The sequence below is a fragment of the Bombina bombina genome, chromosome 5, assembly GCF_027579735.1.
Source record: "Bombina bombina isolate aBomBom1 chromosome 5, aBomBom1.pri, whole genome shotgun sequence".
In the NCBI taxonomy this organism is placed as follows: domain Eukaryota; kingdom Metazoa; phylum Chordata; class Amphibia; order Anura; family Bombinatoridae; genus Bombina; species Bombina bombina.
In genome coordinates this window covers 907,730,702-907,749,920 of record NC_069503.1, presented here as the reverse complement: position 1 = coordinate 907,749,920, position 19,219 = coordinate 907,730,702, and the positions used below count along the sequence as shown (strand labels likewise).

The 19,219-nt window shown below is 43.0% G+C and overlaps 1 protein-coding gene across 1 annotated transcript in view; it reads right to left on the bottom strand.

Annotated features, from left to right (window-relative positions):
- The window catches only part of RAB2A (RAB2A, member RAS oncogene family), a 424,400-nt gene that overhangs the window by 107,746 nt on the left and 297,435 nt on the right, over positions 1-19,219 (bottom strand). The window contains exon 6 of the mRNA XM_053715067.1: positions 7,199-7,310. Coding sequence (XP_053571042.1) covers positions 7,199-7,310 — 112 coding nt within the window. The remainder of the gene's footprint in view (positions 1-7,198; positions 7,311-19,219) is intronic.

Below are 19,219 nucleotides of genomic sequence, written 5' to 3'. Positions count from 1 at the left end.
GAAGGATAGAATCCTAGGAATCTTAACCTTGTCCCAAGGGAATCCTTTAGATTCACACCAACAGATATATTTCTTCCAAATTTTGTGGTAAATCTTTCTAGTTACAGGCTTTCTGGCCTGAACAAGAGTATCGATAACAGAATCTGAGAATCCTCGCTTCGATAAAATCAAGCGTTCAATCTCCAAGCAGTCAGCTGGAGTGAAACCAGATTCGGATGTTCGAACGGACCCTGAACAAGAAGGTCTCGTCTCAAAGGTAGCTTCCAAGGTGGAGCCGATGACATATTCACCAGATCTGCATACCAAGTCCTGCGTGGCCACGCAGGAGCTATCAAGATCACCGACGCCCTCTCCTGATTGATCCTGGCTACCAGCCTGGGGATAAGAGGAAATGGCGGGAACACATAAGCTAGTTTGAAGGTCCAAGGTGCTACTAGTGCATCCACTAGAGCCGCCTTGGGATCCCTGGATCTGGACCCGTAGCAAGGAACTTTGAAGTTCTGACGAGAGGCCATCAGATCCATGTCTGGAATGCCCCACAGCCGAGTGACTTGGGCAAAGATTTCCGGATGGAGTTCCCACTCCCCCGGATGCAATGTCTGACGACTCAGAAAATCCGCTTCCCAATTTTCCACTCCTGGGATGTGGATAGCAGACAGGTGGCAGGAGTGAGACTCCGCCCATAGAATGATTTTGGTCACTTCTTCCATCGCTAGGGAACTCCTTGTTCCCCCCTGATGGTTGATGTACGCAACAGTTGTCATGTTGTCTGATTGAAACCGTATGAACTTGGTCCACGCTAGCTGAGGCCAAGCCTTGAGAGCATTGAATATCGCTCTCAGTTCCAGAATATTTATCGGTAGAAGAGATTCTTCCCGAGACCAAAGACCCTGAGCTTTCAGGGATCCCCAGACCGCGCCCCAGCCCATCAGACTGGCGTCGGTCGTGACAATGACCCACTCTGGTCTGCGGAATGTCATCCCTTGTGACAGGTTGTCCAGGGACAGCCACCAACGGAGTGAGTCTCTGGTCCTCTGATTTACTTGTATCTTCGGAGACAAGTCTGTATAGTCCCCATTCCACTGACTGAGCATGCACAGTTGTAATGGTCTTAGATGAATGCGCGCAAAAGGAACTATGTCCATTGCCGCTACCATCAACCCGATCACTTCCATGCACTGAGCTATGGAAGGAAGAGGAACGGAATGAAGTATCCGACAAGAGTCTAGAAGTTTTGTTTTTCTGGCCTCTGTTAGAAAAATCCTCATTTCTAAGGAGTCTATAATTGTTCCCAAGAAGGGAACCCTTGTTGACGGGGATAGAGAACTCTTTTCCACGATCACTTTCCATCCGTGAGATCTGAGAAAGGCCAGGACGATGTCCGTGTGAGCCTTTGCTTGAGGAAGGGACGACGCTTGAATCAGAATGTCGTCCAAGTAAGGTACTACCGCAACGCCCCTTGGTCTTAGCACAGCTAGAAGGGACCCTAGTACCTTTGTGAAAATCCTTGGAGCAGTGGCTAATCCGAAAGGAAGCGCCACGAACTGGTAATGTTTGTCCAGGAATGCGAACCTTAGGAACCGATGATGTTCCTTGTGGATAGGAATATGTAGATACGCATCCTTTAAATCCACCGTGGTCATGAATTGACCTTCCTGGATGGAAGGAAGAATAGTTCGAATGGTTTCCATCTTGAACGATGGAACCTTGAGAAACTTGTTTAAGATCTTGAGATCTAAGATTGGTCTGAACGTTCCCTCTTTTTTGGGAACTATGAACAGATTGGAGTAGAACCCCATCCCTTGTTCTCTTAATGGAACAGGATGAATCACTCCCATTTTTAACAGGTCTTCTACACAATGTAAGAACGCCTGTCTTTTTATGTGGTCTAAAGACAACTGAGACCTGTGGAACCTCCCCCTTGGGGGAAGTCCCTTGAATTCCAGAAGATAACCTTGGGAGACTATTTCTAGCGCCCAAGGATCCAGAACATCTCTTGCCCAAGCCTGAGCGAAGAGAGAGAGTCTGCCCCCCACCCGATCCGGTCCCGGATCGGGGGCCAACATTTCATGCTGTCTTGGTAGCAGTGGCAGGTTTCTTGGCCTGCTTTCCCTTGTTCCAGCCTTGCATTGGTCTCCAAGCTGGCTTGGCTTGAGAAGTATTACCCTCTTGCTTAGAGGACGTAGCACTTTGGGCTGGTCCGTTTTTACGAAAGGGACGAAAATTAGGTCTATTTTTTGCCTTGAAAGGCCGATCCTGAGGAAGGGCGTGGCCCTTACCCCCAGTGATATCGGAGATAATCTCTTTCAAGTCAGGGCCAAACAGCGTTTTCCCCTTGAAAGGAATGTTTAGTAGCTTGTTCTTGGAAGACGCATCAGCCGACCAAGATTTCAACCAAAGCGCTCTGCGCGCCACAATAGCAAACCCAGAATTCTTAGCCGCTAACCTAGCCAATTGCAAAGTGGCGTCTAGGGTGAAAGAATTAGCCAATTTGAGAGCATTGATTCTGTCCATAATCTCCTCATAAGGAGGAGAATCACTATCGAGCGCCCTTATCAGCTCATCGAACCAGAAACATGCGGCTGTAGTGACAGGGACAATGCATGAAATTGGTTGTAGAAGGTAACCCTGCTGAACAAACATTTTTTTAAGCAAACCTTCTAATTTTTTATCCATAGGATCTTTGAAAGCACAACTATCCTCTATGGGTATAGTGGTGCGTTTGTTTAAAGTGGAAACCGCTCCCTCGACCTTGGGGACTGTCTGCCATAAGTCCTTTCTGGGGTCGACCATAGGAAACAATTTTTTAAATATGGGGGGAGGGACGAAAGGAATACCGGGCCTTTCCCATTCTTTATTAACAATGTCCGCCACCCGCTTGGGTATAGGAAAAGCTTCTGGGAGCCCCGGCACCTCTAGGAACTTGTCCATTTTACATAGTTTCTCTGGGATGACCAACTTTTCACAATCATCCAGAGTGGATAATACCTCCTTAAGCAGAATGCGGAGATGTTCCAACTTAAATTTAAATGCAATCACATCAGGTTCAGCCTGTTGAGAAATGTTCCCTGAATCAGTAATTTCTCCCTCAGACAAAACCTCCCTGGCCCCATCAGACTGGGTTAGGGGCCCTTCAGAGATATTAATATCAGCGTCGTCATGCTCTTCAGTATCTAAAACAGAGCAGCCACGCTTACGCTGACAAGGGTTCATTTTGGCTAAAATGTTTTTGACAGAATTATCCATTACAGCCGTTAATTGTTGCATAGTAAGGAGTATTGGCGCGCTAGATGTACTAGGGGCCTCCTGAGTGGGCAAGACTCGTGTAGACGAAGGAGGGAATGATGCAGTACCATGCTTACTCCCCTCACTTGAGGAATCATCTTGGGCATCATTGTCATTATCACATAAATCACATTTATTTAAATGAATAGGAATTCTGGCTTCCCCACATTCAGAACACAGTCTATCTGGTAGTTCAGACATGTTAAACAGGCATAAACTTGATAACAAAGTACAAAAACGTTTTAAAATAAAACCGTTACTGTCACTTTAAATTTTAAACTGAACACACTTTATTACTGCAATTGCGAAAAAACATGAAGGAATTGTTCAAAATTCACCAAATTTTCACCACAGTGTCTTAAAGCCTTAAAAGTATTGCACACCAAATTTGGAAGCTTTAACCCTTAAAATAACGGAACCGGAGCCGTTTTAAGCTTTAACCCCTTTACAGTCCCTGGTATCTGCTTTGCTGAGACCCAACCAAGCCCAAAGGGGAATACGATACCAAATGACGCCTTCAGAAAGTCTTTTCTAAGTATCAGAGCTCCTCTCACATGCGACTGCATGCCATGCCTCTCAAAAACAAGTGCGCCACACCGGCGCGAAAATGAGGCTCTGCTTAAGCTTTGGGAAAGCCCCTAAGGAATAAGGTGTCTAATACAGTGCCTGCCGATATTATTATATCAAAATACCCAGATAAAATGATTCCTCAAGGCTAAATATGTGTTAATAATGAATCGATTTAGCCCAGAAAAAGTCTACAGTCTTAATAAGCCTTTGTGAAGCCCTTATTTACGATCGTAATAAACATGGCTTACCGGATCCCATAGGGAAAATGACAGCTTCCAGCATTACATCGTCTTGTTAGAATGTGTCATACCTCAAGCAGTAAGAGACTGCACACTGTTCCCCCAACTGAAGTTAATTGCTCTCAACAGTCCTGTGTGGAACAGCCATGGATTTTAGTTACGGTTGCTAAAATCATTTTCCTCATACAAACAGAAATCTTCATCTCTTTTCTGTTTCTGAGTAAATAGTACATACCAGCACTATTTCAAAATAACAAACTCTTGATTGAATAATAAAAACTACAGTTAAACACTAAAAAACTCTAAGCCATCTCCGTGGAGATGTTGCCTGTACAACGGCAAAGAGAATGACTGGGGTAGGCGGAGCCTAGGAGGGATCATGTGACCAGCTTTGCTGGGCTCTTTGCCATTTCCTGTTGGGGAAGAGAATATCCCACAAGTAAGGATGACGCCGTGGACCGGACACACCTATGTTGGAGAAACATAATTTATGCTTCCCAGATACATTTCTTTCATGGTGCTGAGAGTCCATAATCTATTACACCTGGGAATTATTCTTCCCTGCCACCAGGAGGCGGCAATGATTCCCAAATCCAAAGAACTCTATAAAACCCCTCCTAACTCACTGGCACCTCAGTATAATGTATAGCCAAGCACAAGAGGTAGGAAAAGAAATAAGAGCAAAAAAAAGCCCAAAACACAAAACCCACACAACACCAGAAAACCCCCCAGAGGGTGGGGTCTCATGGACTCGCACACAATGAAAAAAATTAATTTAACATCAAGTTAGCATAAATTATGTTTTCTTTCATACTGGTGGTGAAAGTCTACAATCATTTACTCTGTGAATACCAAAGCAGTGGAGTCGACGAATAATGAAGCATAAAAGGGTGGGTTTTAAGAAACATCTTTTTCCAATGAAAACTAAACCCACAACCCCATAAGAACCCCCCAAAAAGGGCAAAAGCTGAACAATGAAAAAATAACCAACAGGCAAAGAATCATCCTGAGACAACTGCCTGAAGGACTCTACCAAAAGGCCACCTCAGAAGAAGCAAAAAGTATTTAAATGGTAGAATTTAGTAAAAATATAAGGCCACCTTGCAAAGTTGGAAACCACAAAATGGCAACTGTACTAGTTTAACTTATCAGAAATCCATTAACCCCTTCACTACTGGGGCTATTTAAACAATATATATATTTTTTAAGTAAACAACCCAAGGTATTGATCTAGGCCCGATTTTGGTATATTTCATGCCATCATTAAACTGCCAAATATGATTATATATTAAAGAAAAGTTAACTTTTTCACAAATTTTGGGTTTCTCTCTTAAATTATTTACATACCGCTAGTGGAATCATGGCATAAATAATTGTAAAAGCTTCTCTGGGATCCACTTTGTTGAGAAATAGACTAACAAAAAGCAATGACACAGCAATGTATATTAGAATGCCTCTAATTGCAGCTGCGCACCACACTTCTACTGTTCCGGCAGTGAAGGGGTTAATAAGGTAGCTTGTAAGATTAATTTTAGCTTTAGTGTAGAGAATACCCTCCCACCTGACACCTCACACCCCCCCCAAATCCCTCCCAAACAGCTCTCTTAGGCTCACCTTACGAGTACCGGGTTGGACTCCCTTTTGCCTTCAGAACTGCCTTAAATCTTTGTGGCATAAATTCAACAAGGTGTTGGAAACATTCCTCAGAGATTTTGGTCCATATTGACTTGATAGCATCACGCAGCTGCTGCCGATTTGTCGGCTGCACATCCATGAAGCGAATCTCCCATTCCACCACATCACAAAGGTACTATATTGGATTGAGATCTGGTGACTATGGAGGTCATTGGAGTACAGTGAACTCATTGTCCTGTTCAAGAAACCAGTTTGAGATGATTTGAGCTTTGTGACATGGGGCATTATCCTTCTGGAAGTAGCCATCGGAAGATGGGTACACTGTAGTCATAAAGGGATGGACACGTTCAGCAACAATACTCCGGTAGGCCGTTGCATTTAAACGATGCTCCATTAGTACTAAGGGGCCCAAAGTGTGCCAAGAAAATATCCCCCACACCATTACACCACCAGCCTGAACCATTGATACAAGACAGGATGGATCCATGCTTTCATGTTTACGTCAAATTCTGACCCTACCATCTGAATGTCGCAGCAGAAAATCGAGACTCATAAGACCAGGCAACATTTTCCAATCTTCTATTGTCCAATTTGGGTGAGCCTGTGCAAATTGTAGCATCAGTTTCCTGTTCTTAGCTGACAGGAGTGGCACCGGTGTGGTCTTTGGCTGCTGTAGCCTATCTGCATCAAGCTTCGACGTGTTGTGCGTTGAGATGGTATTCTGCATACATTGTTTGTAACAAGTGGTTATTTGAGTTACTGCTGTCTTTCTATCATCTCCAACCAGTCTGCACATTCTCCTCTGACATCAACAAGGCATTTTTGTCCACACAACTGCCGCTCACTGGATACTTTCTTTTTTTCGGACCATTCTCTGTAAACCATAGAGATGGTTGTGCGTGAAAATCCTAGTAGATCAGCAGTTTTTGAAATACTCAGACTAGCCCATCTGGCACAAACAACCATGCCACGTTCAAAGTCACTTAAATCCCCTTTCTTCCCCATTCTCATGCTTGGTTTGAACTTTAGCAAGTCGTCTTAACCATGTCTAGATGCATTGAGTTGCTGCCATGTGATTGGCTGATTAGCCACACATACACAAAAGAAATTACCTACTAGCGCTCATACCGCTGTCTGAGCACTAATAGGTAATTACATTTTAATATTTAGGGGTATTTACACTACACTTTTGCACTCTCCATTTGACAAAGGCTCATTCTGTAAGCCAAAACGTTACAGCACTTTTTATGCAGGTATGGAACTTGCTGACTAACAGTATGGTGCAGTGCACTTACGCCCTGATGACCGATATAAAGTAAAGTGGTGTTTGACCTTGCATAGAAAGGCATTTGATAACCAATTGCAAATGAGTCCAAAAACTCTAAATGATGTTAAAAAACAAAACAAAAGCAAAAAAACCCCAAAACTTCTGAATGACTACAAGTTCAATGACAGTTTTGTTTAATTACCTCTTCCACATTAGAAGCAGTTTTTGCAGATGTTTCCATAAAGATAAGCCCGTGTTCCCTAGCGAATGCTTCACCCTCTTCCTTTTTCACTTCTCTTCTGGATTCCAAATCACTATAAGCAAACAAGCTACAGGTTAGGGAAGTAACATTTCAAGATGGGGATTTAAATAAGCTTTGTAATGTCAAAAACATGAATGTCAAAAGGTAAAGACATTGCCTGCACTCCAGGGGTTGGGATATATTAAAACAATTTGATAAAAAAACAAAAACAAGCAGGGTTGCGTTTTACACTTACACTTGGCGCTTAATCAATGATTCAGTCAGTCCAAGCAAACAAGCATACACAAAGTTCATAATCTCTGCTCGTGTCCCTAAAGAAAGCACACAGACAAAAACGTACCCTATATATATTTATTTAATGTTTTCCTCAAGGAATTCTACCTCCACTGTGTATTGTTCACATATTAGATAGGCAGAACTTACCAATCACCTTAGGAGCTCAAGCTAGATAAACAAAATGTATGCTTACCAGATAAATTCCTTTCTTTTCTGGCAGGGAGAGTCCACAACTCCATTCCTTACTGTTGGGAAATACAAAACCTGGCCACCAGGAGGAGTCAAAGACACCCCAGGCAAAGGATTAAATATCCATCTCACTTCCCCTATCCCCTAGTCATTCTGCAGAGGTAACAAGGAAAAGTAGGAGAAACATCAGGGTATAAAGGTTCCAGAAGAAAAACAAAAAGGGAGCCGCTCAAACAAAGAATAACGGGCGAAAAAAAGGAATTTATCTGGTAAGCATAAATTTTGTTTTCTTTCCATAAGGTAGGGAGAACCACAACTTCATTCCTTACTGTTGGGAAAACAATACCCAAGCTCCAGAGGACACAAGAAATAACGGGAGGGAACAAAAAAGAGGCGGGCCCTATTCTGAGGGCACCACAGCCTGCAAAACTTTTCTCCAGAAAGCTGCTTCAGCCAAAGCAAACACATCAAACTTGTAAAATGTAGAAAAAGTATGTATGTAAGGAGGACCAGGTAGCTGCCTTACACATCTGACCCATTGAGGATTCTTTCTTAAAATCCCAGGAAGAAGCTACTGCTCTAGTGGAATGAGCTATAATCCTCTCAGGACGCTGTTGTGCCGCCGTGTCATAAGCTAGGTGAATGATACTCCTCAAGCAGAAAGACAGGGAAGACGTAGTGGCCTTCTGACCCCTACGTTTACCCACATAGATGACAAACAAAGATGAAGATTGTTTTAACTCGTTAGTAGCCTGAAGGTAGAACTTCAAGGCACGAACCACATCTAGATTGTGAAGCAAACGTTCCTTAGCCGAAAGAGGATTGGGACACAAGGAAGGAACAACAATCTCTTGATTCATTTTGTGATCTGACACCACCTTAGGAAGGAAACCTAACTTAGTACGTAAAACAAAATTTATGTAAGAACTTACCTGATAAACTCATTTCTTTCATAGTGGCAAGAGTCCATGAGCTAGTGATGTATAGAATATACATTCCTACCTGGAGGGGGCAAAGTTTCCCAATCCTCAAAATGCCTATAAATACACCTCCCACCTCACTTATACTTCAGTTTAACGTATAGCCAAGAAGTGAGGGGTAAAAAAAAAAAAAGAAAGTAAAAAGCATACAAAAAAGGAACTGGAAAAAACAATGTGCGTTATACAAAAAAATCATAACTACAAAAAAATAGGGTGGGTTTCATGGACTCTTGCCACTATGAAAGAAATGAATCAGTTAGGTTCTTACATAAATTATATTTTCTTTCATGTAAATGGCAAGAGTCCATGAGCTAGTGAGATCTGGTATATAATACCCAAGATATGGAAGTCCACAAATCACTAGAGGGAGGGATAAAATAAAAAAAGCTAATTCCGCCGAGAAATTAAATCCAATTTTTTTAAAAAAAAAATGACAGAAAACGACTTAGAAAATGACAGGGTGGGCCGTGGACTCGTCATATCGTAAAATAAATAAATTTATCAGGAAAGCATAAATTTCCTTTTCTTTTACAAGATATGACGAGTCCACGGATTTCATCCTTACTTATGGGATACAATACCAAAGCTATAGAACGCGGATGAAAGGGAGGGACAAGACAGGAACCCAACAAAAGGCACCACTGCTTGAAAAACTTTCTCCCAAAAACAGCCTTAGATGAGGCAAAAAGTATCAAATTTGAACATTTGGAAAAAGTGTGAAGAGACGACCAAGATGCAGCATTGCAAGCTGTCCAACAGAAGCATCATTTTTAGACTCTCATGAAGAAGCCACAGCCCTAGCAGAATGAGCAGCAATTCTATCAGGAGGCTGCTGTTCAATGGATGATACTCTTCAGCCAAAAGAGGTAGCCGTAGCTTTATGACCCTTACGTTTTCCAGAAAAAAACAACAATTAATGATTGACGAAATTCTGTAGTCGCCTGCAAGTAAAAACTTCAGGACACGGGCCACAGCCAAGCTATGTAACAGACGCTCCTTCTTAGAAGAAGGAATAGAACACAATGAAGGAACAATACATTCCTGATTAATATCTCCTCTGGAAACAACCTTAGGAAGAAAACCAAGTTTGGTACGCAACACTACCTTATTGGAAAGAAAAATAAGGTAAAGAGAATCACATTGTAATGCCGCAAGGTCAGAAACTCTGCGAGCAGAAGAAATAAGAAATAAACTTTCCAAGATAACAATTTAATATCTATGGAATGCATAGGTTCAAACGGAACTCCTTGAAGAACCTTAAGAACTAAATTCAAACTCCACGGGGGAGCAATAGGTCTAAACACAGGCCTGATTCTAGTCAGAGCCTGACAAAAAGATTGAACATCCGGAATATCTGCCAGACGTTTGTGTAGCAAAATAAATAAAGCAGAAATCTGTCCCTTTAAGGAACTTGCTGATAACCCTTTCTCCAATCCTCCTTGGAGAAAAGATAAAATCCTAGGAATCCTAATCTTACTCCATGAGTAACCCTTGGATTCGCACCAATAAAGATATTTACGACAAATATCTAGTCGTACTCCAAATATATCTTTCTAGTAACAGGCTTACGTGCCAGGATCAAGGTATTAATGACCGAATCAGAGAACCCTCGCTTAGATAAAATCAAGCGTTCAATCTCCAAGCAGTCAGCTGCAGAGAAACTAGATTCGGATGATGGAAGGGTCCCTGAATGAGAAGGTCCTGCCTCAATGGAAGCTTCCACGGTGGCAAAGAGGACATGTCCACCAGATTAGCATACCAAGTCCTGCAAGGCCACGCAGGAATGATGAGAATCACTGAAGCCCACTCCTGTTTGATCCGAGCAATCACCCAGGGAAGGAGAGCAAACGGTGGAAACACATAAGCTAGGTTGAACGACCAAGGCACCTATTGGTTCGGCCTGAGGATCCCTGGACCTGGATCCGTTTCGGGAGCTTGGCATTCTGACGAGATGCCATAAGATCCAGCTCTGGTTTACCCCATCTGAGAATCAGGGTGGCAAAGACCTCCGGATGGAGTTCCCATTCCCCGGGATGAAACGTCTGTCTGCTCAAAAAATCCGCTTCCCAGTTGTCCACTCCTGGGATGTAGATTGCTGACAGATAACAAGAGTGAGCCTCCGCCTACCAAATTATCTTGGATACTTCTGTCATCGCTAAGGAACTCCTTCTTCCTCCCTGATGATTGATGTAAGCCACAGTCGTGGTAATGTCCGACTGAAATCGGATGAATTTAGCTGAAGCCAAATGAGGCCAAGCCTGAAGTGCATTGAATATTGCTCTCAACTCCATAAAATTAATGGGAAGTAGAGACTCCGACCGAGTCCACACACCCTGAGCCTTTAGGGAATTCCAAACTGCACCCCATCCTAGTAGGCTGGTGTCCGTTGTCACTATCACCCATGAGGATCTGCGGAAGCACGTCCCTTAGGACAGATGATTCGGCGACAACCACCAAAGAAAAAGTACCCCATCTCCCGATTCAGATCTATTTGAGTAGACAAATTTGCATAATCGCCATTCCATTGTCTGAGCATGCTCAACTATAGAGGTCTAAGATGAAAACGAATGAACGGAATGATGTCTATTGCAGCCACCATCAATCCAATTACCTCCATGCACTAAGCCACTGATGGCCAAGGTTGTACTGAAGGGAACGGCATGTATTCAGAATCTTTAACCTTCTGACTTCCGTCAAAAAGATTAACATGGATAGAGACTCTATTAGAGTTCCCAGGAAAGGAACCCTTGTCTGTGGAATTAGTGAACTCTCTGTTAGATTCACCTTCCACCCGTGAATCCTTAAAAAGGATGGAACCATGTCGGTGTAAGACTGTCAGCTGATAAGACGACGCCTGGATCAGAATACAGTCCAGATAAGGAGCCACTGCAATGACCTGCGGCCTGAGAACCGCCAGCAGAGAACCTAGAACCCTTGTGAAGATTCTGGGTGCCGTTGCCAGCCCAAATGAAGGGCCACGAACTGAAAATGTTTGTCCAGAAAGGCAAACCTCAGGAACTTGTTATCTCTGTGGATAGGAATATGAACATATGCATTCAATAAGTCCACGGTAGTCATATATTGACCCTCCTGGATCAATGGAAGAATTGCCCGAATAGTCCCCATCTAGAAGGATGGAGCTCTGAGAAATTTGTCTAGACTCTTGAGATCTAAAATGGGTCGGAACGTTCCCTCTTTTTTGGGAACCACAAAAGGATTTGAGTAAAAACCCCTGCCCCTGTATTGGAATGGGACAAATTACTCCCATAGTGGCGAGGTCTTTTATACCACAGATAATCGTGAAAGAAAAAAATCTTCCCCTTGGGAAGGAATATTTGAACTCCAACTGATACCCTTGAGACAAGATTTCTAGTGTCCAAGGATCCTGAACGTCTCTTGTCCAAACCTGGAGAAAAAGAAAATCTGTCCCCTTACCAGATCCGGTACCAGATCGGGGCTCGCCCCTTCATGCTGTCTTGTGAGCAGCAGCGGGCTTCTTGGATTGTTTACCCTCGCTCCAACCCTGTTTGGGCCTCCAGGTGGACTAGGCTTGTGAGTAATTCCCTTCCTGTTTAGCGGAAGAGGAAGGTGGAATTCCTTTGAAATTACGAAAGGGAATAAAATTACTCTGTCGTCCCCTTTGCTTAAATGGTTTGTCTTGAGGGAGGAGATGACCCTTACCTCCCGTAATACCCTTGAAAAGCAGAGTCAAAAGTTTGGATTTAGAGGACACATCCGCAGACCAAGATTTTAATAAGTCTCTGCACGCTAGAATGGAAAATCATGCATTCTTAACCGCCAATGTGGCGATATAAAATGCGGCATCCGTAACAAAATAATTAGCCAGCCTAAGGGCCTTAATTCTATCTCAGTAGTAACAGAAGTTCTCAAGGAACATATAACCTTGTGAGAAAACCCCTTTTTATATCCATGGGGTTCTTGAAAGCACAACTGTCCTCCAAAGTGGCAGTCGTACGCTTCCTTAGAGAACGCCTGCCACCATGATTTCGTAATCAGTAAAGGAGTAGCTGTATCAGATGAAGAAGCTAATTAACAGCTCAAATTCCGTCTTGTATCTCTTTAAATTTAAAGAGAAAAGTATAGTAGTGTGCTTGTGTGCCATTCTAGGTCACAAGGAATGGGGATACACCAAAAAACATTAGAAATGTAAAAGACTCTGTTCACAGTCTCATGCAATAGTGCATAACGAAGAGACCCCTCAGCAAAAATATGCCAATGGAACTGGTTAATTCCCTAAGCAGAAATCATTATGCAAATAAATCTTGCCACAGCATGCTTAAATTATACCAAAGAATTAGAAGCAAGACCTTAAACTATATATATAGTATAGGTAATTGATCTGATGTATAAAAGCTGACATGCCAGAGTTAAAATGCAGCTTATAGGAACTAATCCTAAAGGTAGTTCTCCTAACACATGGGGAACAACCCTACCTGTTCCCTTTATATAAAGGACAAGATGTACATAATGTTACACAATGTATGTAATGTCTCTGTAATGTTTAATATAAACAATAATACAGCTCATCTTAGTTGCACCTCCAAAAGATTAGAACTATACTTGGACTTCATGCAACTTGTGACACCCCGCTGCCCATCGCGACAGAGAAGCCGTCACCACACTCTAAAACAATTCTCTAGATGGCGCAAGAAGAACCTCCCAGCTGTATGTTGCTTTGAAACACAGCCAAGGAGGCACTATGCGACCCGTCAGAGAAATGAGTCAAAAAGCTCACACACAATGGCGCTACAGTGCTCCGCCCATCGTGGGTGTATGCCAGTGAATAGAGCGAGGGAAAATCAACGGAATGACCCATCTGAAGTAAATGGCATGTAACAAAGCTCCGCCCACCGTGGGCGTATCGAGTTCAATGTATGTGAGGCAAATTCTGTAAAAACAAAATGGAGCCTCCGGTAGCCCCAGACAATAATAAAGTAATAAAAAAGTAATAAACACTACAAAGAGAAAAGGTACCAAATCCCTGTCCGGTTGCCGTCTTATTAAACACTGTATGAGTGGGTCACAGAGATTTCCCCTTCAGCTGAGAACGCAATTCTCCGTGTAAGCCGAAGTAAGCAGGGACAGCCTTAGAAATGCAGCTGTCGCTAAAGCATAAGAAATCCCCCAGTCAGTTCCCATTGATATCCTTTTGAATAAAAACGTTGGAACATTAAGTTATAGTACATGAAGCTTAGATAGGAGCACCCTGTCTTTCAGCTTTACAGTAATAGTCAGTGGTCTTGAGGGCAGCCTTACACTGGGATAAGTAACCTGTAACATACACTTACAGGGATCCTATATAACAAATAAGAAGTGTAAAGGATAAGACTCTCCACCAGCTGTCAAGTATTAGTAAGCCGTTTCTGAGGTACAGAACTGCCGTATTGAAACTTACCCCTATTCTCAGGAATAGTCCACAAATAGAGTGCCAAGTCATTTCTGTGTGCTTGTTCCCAGAAAATCAAGATTAGAACTTACCTTAGACTTTGTCTGCCCGGGAGCAAAGCATCTCACCCGGCTTGTGAAGTTCTTTCCATCTCTTCACATTAGCCTGTGGAAATAAAAAGTACTGAGTATAGACTCCCTCAGACTTTTACAAGCAGGGCAGCATACATCTATGGGAGGCGCTGTGAAAAATATGTTCCACAAGTTCCCATTGCTTTGAAGCCACCAAATGCTTCTCTTTTGCATTGAAGAGAGTGATTTGGTCTAGGCTATACCCCAGAACAGAGTAGCACACTGTGGCACTACTTTAAAAATAATAAACACTTGATTGAAGAATCTATAACACCTCACTTTGCCTCTTCCTATCACTAACGCAGGCAAAGAGAATGACTGGAGGGGGAGGGATGGGAGGAGCTATTTATGCAGCTCTGCTGTGGAGCTCTTTGCCTCCTCCTGCTGACTAGGAGGCGATATCCCATAAGCAAGGATGAAATCCGTGGACTCGTCATATCTTGTAAAAGAAAACAACAATAGTTTATTCGTGTGAGATTCTGCAGAACATAAAGACTGAGCTAGTACCAAGATATCGTCCAAATAAGGAACCACCACAATACCCTGCTCTCTGGTTACAGAGAGCAGGGCAACGAGAACCTTTGAAAAGATTATTGGAGCTGTTGCTAGGCCAAATGGAAGAGCAACAAATTGGTAATGCTTGTCTAGAAAAGAGAATATCAGGAACTGATAAAGATTTGGATGAATCGGAATATGAAGGTATGCATCCTGCAAGTCTATTGTAGACATATAATGTCCTTGCTGAACAAAAGGAAGAATAGTCCTTCTAGTCACCATCTTGAAAGTTGGTACTCTTACATAACGATTCAAAATTTTCACACCCAGAACTGGTCTGAATGAATTTTCCTTCTTTGAGACAATGAATAGATTTGAATAAAATCCCAGACCCTGTTCCTGAAAAGGAACTGGCATGATTACCCCTGAAAACTCCAAGTCTGAAACACACTTCAGGAAAGCCTGAGCTTTTACTGGATTTGCTGGGATGCGTGAGAAAAAATCTTCTCACAGGAAGTCTTACTCTGAATCCTATTCAATACCCCTGAGAGACAATGCTCTGAATCCATTGATTTTGGACAGAATTTATCCAAACATCCTTGAAAAACCTTAATCTGCCCCCTACCAGCTGAGCTGGAATGAGGGCTGCACCTTCATGCGGACTTAGGGGCTGACTTTTGTTTCTTAAATGGCTTGGATTTATTCCAAGTTGAGGAAGGCTTCTGATTAGAAGCAGATTCCATTAGGTTTTTGTTCCTTATTTTGACGAAAGGAACGAAAACGGTTAGAAGCCTTAGATTTACCCTTAGGTCTTTTATCCTGAGGAAAAAAACAATTTATTTAAGAACTTACCTGATAAATTCATTTCTTTCATATTAGCAAGAGTCCATGAGCTAGTGACGTATGGGATATACATTCCTACCAGGAGGGGCAAAGTTTCCCAAACCTCAAAATGCCTATAAATACACCCCTCACCACACCCACAATACAGTTTAACGAATAGCCAAGAAGTGGGGTGATAAGAAAGGAGCGAAAGCATCAAAAAATAAGGAATTGGAATAATTGTGCTTTATACAAAAAAATCATAACCACCACAAAAAAGGGTGGGCCTCGTGGACTCTTGCTAATATGAAAGAAATGAATTTATCAGGTAAGTTCTTACATAAATTATGTTTTCTTTCATGTAATTAGCAAGAGTCCATGAGCTAGTGACGTATGGGATAATAAATACCCAAGATGTGGAACTTCCACGCAAGAGTCACTAGAGAGGGAGGGATAAAATAAAGACAGCCAATTCCGCTGAAAAGATAATCCACAACCCAAAACAAAAATTTTATCTTAATAATGAAAAAAACTGAAATTATAAGCAGAAGAATCAAACTGAAACAGCTGCCTGAAGTACTTTTCTACCAAAAACTGCTTCAGAAGAAGAGAAAACATCAAAATGGTAGAATTTAGTAAAAGTATGCAAAGAAGACCAAGTTGCTGCTTTGCAAATCTGATCAACAGAAGCTTCATTCCTAAATGCCCAGGAAGTAGAAACTGACATAGTAGAATGAGCCGTAATCCTTTGAGGCTGGGACTTACCCGACTCCACATAAGCATGATGAATCAAAGACTTCAACCAAGACGCCAAAGAAATGGCGGAGGCCTTCTGACCTTTCCTGGAACCAGAAAAGATAACAAATAGACTAGAAGTCTTCCTAAAATCTTTAGTAGCTTCAACATAATATTTTAAAGCTTTTACTACATCCAAAGAATGTAAAGATCTCTCCAGAGAATTCTTAGGATTAGGACACAATGAAGGGACACCAATTTCTCTACTAATGTTGTTAGAATTCACAACTTAAGGTAAAAATTTAAATGAAGTCCGCAACACCGCCTTACCCTGATGAAAAATCAGAAAAGGAGATTCACAAGAAAGAGCAGGTAACTCAGAAACTCTTCTAGCAGAAGAGATGGCCAAAATGAACAGAACTTTCCAAGAAAGTAATTTAATATCCAGAGAATGCATAGGTTCAAACGGAGGAGCTTGTAAAGCCCTCAGAACTAAATTAAGACTCCAAGGAGGAGAGATTGACTTAATGACAGGTTTGATACGAACCAAAGCCTGCACAAAACAATGAATATAAGGAAGATTAGCAATCTTTCTGTGAAAAAGAACAGAAAGAGCAGAGATTTGTCCTTTCAAGGAACTTGCAGACAAACCTTTATCCAAACCATCCTGAAGAAACTGTAAAATTCTAGGAATTCTAAAAGAATGCCAGGAGAATTTATGAGAAGAACACCAAGAAATGTAAGTCTTCCAGACTCGATAATAAATCTTCCTAGATACAGATTTACAAGCCTGTAACATAGTATTAATTACTGAGTCAGAGAAACCTCTATAACTAAGAATCAAGCATTCAATCTCCATACCTTCAAATTTAATGATTTGAGATCCTGATGGAAAAATGGGCCTTGAGATAGAAGGTCTGGTCTTAACGGAAGAGTCCAAGGTTGGCAACTGGCCATCCGAATGAGATCCGCATACCAAAACCTGTGAGGCCATGCTGGAGCCACCAGCAGTACAAACGAACGTTCCATTAGAATTTTGGAAATAACTTTTGGAAGAAGAACTAGAGGCGGAAAGATATAGGCAGGATGATAATTCCAAGGAAGCGACAACGCGTCCACTGCCTCCGCCTGAGGATCCCTGGATCTGGACAGATACCTGGGAAGTTTCTTGTTTAGATGAGAAGCCAAGGACCAAGTTTAAGCTCCATGGGGACGCAAACTGCTTAAAGACAGGCGTGATTTGAGACAAAGCCTGAACAAAGGATTGAATGCCAGGAAGCTCAGCAAGTCTCCTGTGTAACAAAACAGATAATGCTGAAATCTGTCAATTTAAGGAACTAGCGGCAAGTCCCTTCTCTAAACCTTCTAGAAGAAAGGACAGAATTCTGGAAACCCTCACCTTGTGCCAAGGGTATCCATGTTTCTCACACCAGGACAAGTAAGTCCTCCACACCTTATGGTAGATGCGCCGAGTGACTGACTTACTTGCCTGAACTAAAGTGTCAATCACACTTTCAGAAAAACCTCTCTTAGCTAGGACTAAGCGTTTAATCTCAACGCAGTCAGCCTCAGAGAATCGAGATTCTGATTTCGGAAAGGACCCTGTTCCAGCAGATCCCTGTGACAGGGTAACCTCCACGGCGGAGAGGATGACATCCCCTCCAGATCCGCAAACCACGTCTGCCACGGCCACGAAGGAGCAATCTGAACGGTTGATGCTATCTCCTGCTTTATGCGTGCCACAAAACGAGGTAGAAGTGGTAAGGGAGGAAAAATGTACGCTAGATCGAACCCCCAAGGCACAGCTAATGATTCTATCAGTTCTGCCTGGGGTTCCCTTGACCCGTAACGGGGAAGCTTGCAATTGAGTCTGGACGCCATGAGGCGTCCCCCATCTGAGGAATCTCCGCAAACGCCTCGGGGTGAAGAGACCATTCCCCCGGATGGAATGTTTGCCTGCTGAGAAAGTCCGCTTACCAGTTGTCCACACCCGGGATGTGGATCGCCGAACGCAAGCAGTTGTGGGCCTCGGCCCATTCCAGTATCCAAGACACCTCCCTCATTGCGAGGGAGCTCCTTGTACCCCCAAGATGGTTGATGTAAGCCACCGAGGTAATGTCCGTCTGAAACATTATGAAGTTGAACGCCCCCAGGCGGGGCCATGCCTACAGAGCATTGTAGATTGCTCGAAGTTCCAGGATATTTATCAGTAAAAGGGACTCCAGCCGAGACCATTTTCCCTGTGCCATTCTGGCATCCCAAACAGCTCCCCATCCCGCCAGACTCGCGTAAGTGGCCACAATCTCCCAGGACAGTCTCAAGAAGGATGTCCCCATGGACAGTTCCGGGCGAATCCACCAAAAGAGGGAAGTCCAAGCCCATACGTCCATGGATATCAGCTGTGAGAGATCTGAATGATTGCCGTTCCACTCGCCGACACAGAGTCTATGATCGTGCCCAGAAATTCCACCCTGGTGCTGGGTACCAGGGAGCTCTTTCCGGAGTTTATCTTCCAACCATGAGATTGAAGTAACAGGAGCAGAGACCTTGAATGGTCCACTGCCTGACTGAAAGATGGCGCCTGAACCAGGATGTCGTCTAGATAGGGTGCCACCGCAATGCCCCTGGATCTGGCTACAGCAAGCAGGGTCCCCCAAGAACCTTCGTGAAAACTCTTGGGGCCGTCGCCAGATCAAAAGGAAGTGCTGGTCCAGAAATGCAAATCTTAGGAACTTTAAGTGGTCCCTGTGAATTGGAACCTTCAAGTCTATTGTGGTCATGAACAGCCCCTCTTGAACTAGGGGCAAAATGGAACGGAGAGTTTCTATTTTGAACGATGGGACAGATAAAAACTTGTTTAAAAACTTCAGATCCAAAGTCAGGCGGAACGTGCCCTCCTTTTTTGGAACTACGAACAGGTTTGAAT